General features: G+C 36.4%; 1 protein-coding gene across 1 annotated transcript; it reads right to left on the bottom strand.

The window, feature by feature from the left end:
• Positions 1-609: 609 nt before the first annotated feature.
• Positions 610-8,065, bottom strand: LOC116731671 (toll-like receptor 13). The gene is made up of 5 exons (XM_032581487.1): positions 7,981-8,065; positions 7,607-7,669; positions 4,265-6,782; positions 2,904-3,021; positions 610-1,908 (listed from the first exon to the last, which is right to left on the bottom strand). Exons 3-5 carry the CDS (start codon positions 6,735-6,737, stop codon positions 1,683-1,685), a joined length of 2,817 nt encoding a protein of 938 aa, XP_032437378.1. The 5' UTR covers positions 6,738-6,782; positions 7,607-7,669; positions 7,981-8,065; the 3' UTR covers positions 610-1,682.
• Between the last annotated feature and the right edge of the window lie 277 nt (positions 8,066-8,342).

The following is an 8,342-nucleotide window of genomic DNA, read 5'->3' as shown; positions in this document are numbered from 1 at the left end:
CTGCTGGAGTTTAAAGGATTTCTCAAACATTCATGAAAGAATCAAAACAACACTACTGGCATGTTTTTATAAACAAAATAACATTATAGCTTGATGTAAAGATAAAAAGGTCCCATTTTACATAATACTGGCCTCTCCTTTAAGAAAAAAACTGGTAAGGAGGTAATAACATGTCAAAGTTTACAAGACTGATTAGCAAGAAAACTCTTATTGGTGTATCTTCAGGAGAGGTAAAAAGTGGGATTTGTTGAGTCTCCATTGAGTGATGATCAAGGAATATTCCTCTGTGAATAGATCAAGAACTTGCTGGAATGTCTTGTAGGATATAACATGAATACAACATAATATTATTTGTATAATAAACCATTTGTTTGTCATTTTCACATTTTTATACAGAAAGAGAACAAACTTCGGGAACAAATTCCTGCAGGTTGAAAACAGAAAATTTAAGATTTTATTTTAAACAAAAGAATAAAGTTACGGAAGAGGATTAGGCCCACCGGAAAAAAAATAAAATAAAATTAAACTCAGAATTCTGACTTTAGAGTCAGAATTCTGAGTTTAAAGTCAGAAAGTCAGAATTCTGACTTTAATTTCGGTGGCCCTAATCCTCTTTCGTATAAAATAGTAAAATAAGACAAAGGCTAAAATTACATAATGAGAACAAGACATTGAAAAAAACACTAGATATAACTGAACAGATGGCACAGAAAATAAAACAATTTAAAAATTTTGCTTAGAGTTGCATTATATGTTGTTCTTTCACATGTCAACACAATAGTGCTCTAAAGTTTCAAAGATTTACAGTGTTTGCATGAGAAAAAAAACTGCCATTTTTTCCATGTGTATCGGCAGGTTGAATCTGAGCTGTTTTTGTCTTTTAAATTTAATGGGTTTAACTTCAGTAGAAATCCTCCTCCCAATCAGAAAGCGGAACATCGCAGAAAGCTGATGAGATGTGTGACCTCCAGTTTGCACAGATGCATCGCAGTCTAATTCTGTCTGCAAGAAACTGAGTCATAAAAGAGGCGACAAGTAACAGCTTTCAGTTCCTCTGACGGCAAAACTCAACTACTCTTTGCATCTGAAAAAACTGAACTACAGTATGCTGCTTAATGAGCAGCAACTTGTTGCACATTGGAAGACAGCGCCTGCAGGTTTTTCACGATGGCAGTGCAAAGTTATGCTTCATAATCACACATGAAGAAAAACCTTTATTTGCAAATCTAACAACTTTGTTTCGCAAGTTTTTTCTTAACTAAGTAATGCTATTGGAGTTGCATGAATGTGTGTTTGAAGGATAGTCTTGTGGGTTGGACATTTATTTACATTTATGCCAAACCATCAGCGATACTGTTTCTCCATTAGACCAGTCAGAAAGCTGCTGGCTAGTCTGAAGGAGCTGTATCCATCTTAATGCATAAGTCCTTTTTGTTTTGTTTATTTTTGTTGCTGTTATTCGTTCTCTTATCCAGTTATTTTGCACACACCAATGTTTGTTCTGTGTGCACTAATTAGTGAATTAACAAAAAGAAGTATGAAGGAGCCAAGTGGGAGAGTCGCGAGAAGCTCCAAGGAGGAGCTGCACCCTGAGGGCGGAGCTAGGTCCACCCTTTAACATCTTGAAATAGAGTTAATGAATGGTTAATTTCAACTGTGATCTCACAATTCTTTACATTTTCTCAGGTCAGCGGGTCCGCGTTTTCAGTGACAGCGCCCCTTGTCTGCAGAGCTCTCTGGACGTTCTGCCAGAAAACTTCTGGATGTTGTGCAGCCTGAGGCCAGCTCAGGTAGGTGTGTTTCTTCACCAGCTTCCTCATGCGGTAATATGGAGACAGATGACGAGAAGGAATGTTTTCTAAAAACAGCAGGACCAACACATCCTTCTTCTCATCAAACAGGCGAAAGCTAAAAGAAGTCAGGTGAAAGAGAGATATCATTTGTCAATATTTGTGAATATTGATTAGTTCTAAAGCTAGCTTTAATCCATTCAGCGTAATTAGTGCACTTTTAATCTTAAAGGGCAATATTATTGCCTAAATGTGAACAAGAGTAATTCCTGTATTAAGTGACAATGTCCGATTATAAATTATTGCTAATTTGATGAAAAACGAATGCAAAAATTATTACAAATTTGACAAGTTTTTGCTATAACAGTTTTGCCAAAAAAAAAAGGCCTTAAGAAAAAACTAAATTACAAAGCATGTATTCCACATCAATCATTGATCAGATGCTCAATTCAATAAATCTCAGTATCTATGTATATTTATTATATATTTAATTTTCCTGAGCTGTAAACCCTGATTGTCACAATAAAGAGATAGAATCACTTAGAGCAGGGGCCATTTGTGGTCCTTGAAAGGATTTCGATCAGCCCCCCGACTAAAAGTCAAGAACTGTAAAAATTTGGCCGACAAACCAGAAATCAACTGATGACTCCAAATATTTTGAAATTGTGTTTTTCTTTTAATAAAGGCAACAGTCCAAAGCCGTTTTAATGTTTTGGATCTTTAAGGATTTATAGTTTTCATTACAATTTTGCTTATTATTGAGCAGGTGAAACTAAAGAAGGAAAATCACAAACAATTTTTTTCATTTTTAATTTAATGATTTTTGTGGCCCACGAGTTGTTTAAATTAGCCAGTCTTGGGTCCAGGAACAAAAACTTCGGACTGATTTAGAGCATATAATTCTGTAAGTAAAAAATGCATTGTTTTTAATTTTGAAAGGTTTTTCACCAAGATGCCCACAAATTATTTCATATATGTTAAAAGCATCTTCTATCCTCTTCTATTAAGTTCTCACATTACAATTTGAAAAGCTGGATTTATTTAGTTGGTGATGTATATAAAACTCCATAAAGTTTTATTTTTGTTGTTTATAAAAAGAGACAGCGCCCCCACCTGGCCATCTGGATCTCCCTGGAGCACCACTCGCTCTGCAGGTAGCTGCGGCTGATCACACAGATGGTTTTCCTGCTGCCATAGATGGCATCAGTGATGTTCTCTATGATCGGTTTACCTGCGGACACACATGTAGTGCATTAAGTGCATGTTTTGTCATTTCTGATTAAAGTAAAAAAAAAAAAAAAAACAGGATATTAACAAACACAAAGAGAATTGCTAAACTTATTTTTTAACAAACAAAAAAAAACTATAAAGAACACAAATTGATAAGTAAAAACAATTACTGGATTATTTTTTGATGTTATTGTTATTAGGACCTTTCACTGATAATGTAATGAATTTATGACATTACTGGCATATAAGTTAATTTCCTGTTGAAAGATATATGCTTAATATATACTGTAGTCATTGTTTGTTTTTTTAAATTATTTTTGCTTAGCGAGGAAAATATCACAACAACCACCAAGAATGTTAACTTAGATAAAAAAGAAAAAAATAATTTTATTTTCTAAAGGGCACTATTAAAATGAAACAAAAACGTTTTCTGGTGCAAAACTTTCCTTCACTTATTGGCTGAAGTTTACGAGTAAATTTGTGACCACCTAGCAGCAGTTTTCGATCTTAAAGCCATAATTAAAAATGGCTGCGAACAGATGTGCAGTTATACAACCGTACATCTTTGAAAAGCAGAAGAAAAGTCACCTGCACAAAAAACAAGAATCCATCAAATGCTTTCTGAATGGTGAGCCAGGAAAATAAAACAAAACATTTCACTTGTCTTTTCCGGGAGATATAGTACAGCACATGATTGGAACTCAGATTGCGTTGCTAGGTGACGGGGTGGGCTTTCCCTGAGGTTGCTAGGTAACGGGGTGGACTTCTCTGGGGTCACTAGGCCAGTGCGTGCTGGTTTCGGACGTTACATTCCGAAGAGTTTTGAAACGGGTAATTTTCCACACATTACAAAACATTAAGTTACAGCTGAAACCGAGCTGGGTGGTTTTAAAAGCAGTAGAGATAAAAGTGGAAGTAGAAAAAATATGCAGCATGTGATTTTTTTCATAAAATGTCCAGATTAAAGAAAGTTACTATAAAAATTTCACCAAAATTTCTCAATCTACCACGTCCGTCTGTCCGTCCGTCCATCTATCCATCCATCCATTTTCTAACGTCCATCCATTCATTTTCTAACACCCTTGGGTCTAGTGGGGTTGGGAGGGGTGCTGGTGCTTATCTTCAGCGAACGTTTCGTGCGAGAGGCAGGGTACACCCTGGACAGGTCGCCAGTCTGTCGCAGCACCACGTCAGTCATTCAACAGTATCGTCATGAAAATAAAAAGTTAAAAGACTTTATTTACCTGGTTGGAAGTCTCTGTGGTGCAGACAGAGTCTCCAGCCCTGCTGTCCCTCCAACACTGGGAGCATTTCCCTGTAAACCCAGCCCTCATCATGGACGTTATAGGACACAAAGGCGTCAAACCGATGAAGGACTTCCTTTCTCCTTCTCTGATTGTCATAGAAATAGGCTAGGAAGAGGTGGAGGGTGTAGGTGAGATGCCACCACAGGAAGTTATAGATGAACGATGTGAGAAGAGTCAGAACAACCAGACAAGAGCTGGAAATGAAGTAGAAAAATCTGCCATCATCCCAGCACAAATGAACGTCAAATTCCAGTAACAAACTTTCTCGTCTATCCACAGGTGTGGAACATTTATATTGATGAGCATTTATCACCTGTGTCTTCTTGTTGTCCTTCACCCATTGGATAAAGCCTGCATTTGAGCAGTTACAGGTGAAGGGGTTGTTGTCCAGGTCCAAGTACGTTAGAGAAGGGAAAGACTTGAACACAGTGTCATTAATCATATCAAGTTCATTGTCGGTCAGTTTCAGGTATCTGAGTGCTGAAAGGTTGGCCTTCACCAGAAAATCCAAAGAGCTGATGTTGCATTTGGAAAGCTCAAGACTGTGCAGGTTTGGGATCTGAAGGAAGAGTTCTGGACCCACGTCTGAAAAATCAGTCTCTGTGAATGTCACACTCTTGAGATAGGGATTGGACCAAAACATGCCTAAAGGAGGAGCTCCAATAAAGATTTTGACAGCTGTAAAATTCTCCAAATATCTCATAGACGAGAGTATATCTGCTAATTGATGTGGAAAGCAATAAATGTTGCAGATTACTGTGTATCTTTTCATTGATTTAAAGACCATGATATCTCTAGAAGAGTTTGTTTGAAGACTGCTGAGAAGGTTTTGAGGGTTCAATTCTATTGTTAGATTTTCCAAGAGCTTTAATTTCCATATTTTGTCTCGAGATGAAATAATATTGTCCAGTTTATTGACTTTATGAAATGATCTTTGTGTCATCCCATCAAAGAAAGCTGTTCCTAGATCCAACTGTTTCAGGGATTGGAAACCAAGAAAATCAGGCATCTTTAGGAAAGCTATTTCATTGTGGTTTATGTTTAAAATTTCAAGCTTTGGCAAAAAAATGTTGTTTTCAAATGTCATCAGTTGATTAGAACTCAGATCCAAAAGCTTTAGGTTTTCAAGGTTTAGAAAAACACAGTAATCCACTTGGCTAATGCGATTTCTCTTCAGGTAAAGCTCTCTCAGTTGTGTTGTGTTCACAAAGTCCTCACAGGTCAACTCTAATATGTAATTGTAATTCAGATTAAAGATCTCAAGGGAGCTGAAACTTCTCGCATCATGTGGAACTTGGGTTAGCTGATTGTCACAAACGTTTAGCGATCGGAGATGCTTCATTGACCCCAGTGACCCTTCAGGCAGTTCGTCTACATCACTTTTTCTCATGTCAAGCTCTGTGAGTTGAGAACAGACTTCAAGTTTAATAGGCAAATTGTTTATATGACTGTTAAACAAATCCAGCCTCCTCAGTGTTGGTATTTTGCAAATTGTAGATAATAGTCCTTCGTAAAGATGCATCTTCAGGGCTTCTAGTCTTAGATGGCTTAAAGAGTCAAGACTCTGCAGGACTTTTGTGATCCCTTCGAAAGAAAGAATAGACCTCCCGAGATATAAAAACGATATGTTCCTCAGTAACTCTTTGTCAGGGATTTCCCATTGCAGGTCTTTATAACAAAAACACATGGAGATCTCTATTTTCTGGAGGTAAGGAAAGACGGGTGTAGAGATGCTGAAAATTGTCAGGGAATCACCGGAAATATCCAACTCTTTAAGATTTGACGGCTGATTCAGCAGCAGGTCTTTGGTCTCAAAGGAAGAAAACCCATTGCATTTAAGTCCAAGCATCGTGATTTGAGGTAACTGTAGGACAGGCTGAATGTCGGTGATCTGTCGAAGCCTGTTGTTTCCTAAATCTAGAGTTTGTAAGCTAGTGAGGAACTGGAAAGCTCTTGTATGAATGACCTGAATACCGTTGTTGTTGAGAAAAAGAACAGTAAGGTTGTGCAGACCCTGAAACATGTTGCTTGTCAGGACATTAAGTTTGTTATTTCCCATGCAGAGAGTTTGTAGAAACATCAGATCAATAAAAGACCCTTGATCAACATGAGCAATTTGATTTGATGTTAAATCCAGAGTTCTCAACTTTGACATGCCAGAAAAATCTCCTTCATTAATTTTCTGCATCCAGTTGTTGTTCAGGTTCAGTGAAACTGCATCTGTGGGGATGTCTTTGGGGATTTTTTCGATTTTCCTGTTTGCACAGTCCAAAGCCATATCAGCGGAGGGATTCTCCTGGTAACGTATTGTGCATTTTTTCAGCACGTAAGGAAGTGAAAGATTGAAATAAACAACAAGAAGGAGAATCCGCAGAACGAAGCATGAAGACGGATGTCTAGCAGTGGCCATTTCTTTAGTTTGAGGTAGTTGACAATGTCACTCAAGAATAATTACCTGCATGCAAAAGATACACAAATGGAAGATCAGAGAAGGGTAGAGTAGCACTACTTCAACATATTTTTATTCAGTAAAAGTAAAAAAAATATTTAGTAAAAAGTCTACTCAAGTACTGAGTAACTGATCAAAATATCAATCATTACCCTATCATCCAGACCAAAATATGAAGTTCTATGGAAATGTTGGTATTTCAAGGATAAAAAAGACAATAAGTCATATCAGTAACAAAAAATAACAGTATCAGGCAAAAAAAACTATAAAACTTCTGAAACTTTACAAAATCTGCAGCCGTGTTTCTGTCTGGTGAATTTTTGGTTAAATTTACTTGTTTAGCTAAAACAAGTGGGCAGAGAATCCAGAAATTTTACTCAAGTAACCGTAGCAATATTTCATAATAAATACAAAATTATGAATTAGTCCAGATTTACCTGGCTCATTATTAGCACAAAACATCACATTTATTTTTGAAAAGTGAATAAAACTCATGAAACAGAAAATAAATAGAGATAGGAAACTACCACATCCTGAAGGAACTCCATCCAAAATATAAAATTGTTAAAAAGCTACACATAATTTCATAATCTTTACACATTTATGTGAAAGACAAAACATAGAACTGGTGAAAAATCCCAAAAATAGTGACACATAATTTGAACAGTTTTGTGATCCAGCACCGTGTTCAGAGACGTTAAATGTATTAATAACATCATAAAAATCATGCAAACTATAAAAATTGCTAAAGTTACTTGAACAAATCAGAAGACCCCCAGAGCACCAGAATGTCTGTATTTATGAAAATAGTGTTAGCCATATAAACTTACAGAATATACTGAAATGCTGAGGACTAGAGGAAAAGCTGCTCCATGCCAGACTCGTCATCTTAACTATAAACAACATGGTGAACAAAAATTATCAAGAGATAAATGGTTGGTTTATCTCCAACCATTTATCAACAACAATAACCTCTTTCAACTCTTAAGAGGATCTTTTTCACTATTTCTGTTGCTGAAAATAGTTCAAAATGTAACTATTTTTTATTTTTGTTGTTGTTTGTTTTTACTTAATGTCGTTTCCAGCTTAGGTATATTCTCTTAACAAGAACGACAACCTCATCTGAAAGAACTTTAGTTTAGCATCTAAATGGCCATTATTGTTGTTGATAATGAAAAGAAGAGTAACTGTTTCTGCTACTCACATATGATGTCTGCGTTGCATTATTCTGATCTGGCACTGGAGGTTCTTCTTTTGGAGATTTGTGTCATGTCTCGGTTCTTTAAATACACAAACAGGAAGCTACAAGTCTTGTCGTATGCTCACTCTGTTTAACTTCTTTTCCTTCGCTGAAACCCTCAACTGAAGGCCAACTCACTGTGGACAGTATTTCAAGTTGAATCTATGTTTAGTTATCAGTGTGAATATTTGGACGACATTTTAACAAAGTTAGCATAAAAACAAATATAGAGTATAGTATAGAGGTGTTGCTAACAAAGTGGCACTGTCAGGTTCATGGGTTGTTTTTATGGTTTTCTGCGTTCATAAAAACAACCCTTTGATCAT

Source organism: Xiphophorus hellerii, chromosome 13, assembly GCF_003331165.1.
Source record: "Xiphophorus hellerii strain 12219 chromosome 13, Xiphophorus_hellerii-4.1, whole genome shotgun sequence".
Lineage (NCBI taxonomy): Eukaryota > Metazoa > Chordata > Actinopteri > Cyprinodontiformes > Poeciliidae > Xiphophorus > Xiphophorus hellerii.
Note: the sequence above shows the minus strand (reverse complement) of the source record. Positions and strands in the feature narration are given on the sequence as shown.

Bases quoted from the DNA above. Each gene is read 5' to 3' on its own strand.
- LOC116731671 (XM_032581487.1), bottom strand. From the start codon at position 6,737: ATGGCCACTGCTAGACATCCGTCTTCATGCTTCGTTCTGCGGATTCTC. The intron at 3,022-4,264 runs GTAAATAAAGTC...GTGTGTCCGCAG, and splicing joins CCACAGAGACTTCCAACCAG to GTAAACCGATCATAGAGAAC. The intron at 1,909-2,903 runs GTGGGGGCGCTG...GACTTCTTTTAG, and splicing joins AGGGAGATCCAGATGGCCAG to CTTTCGCCTGTTTGATGAGA.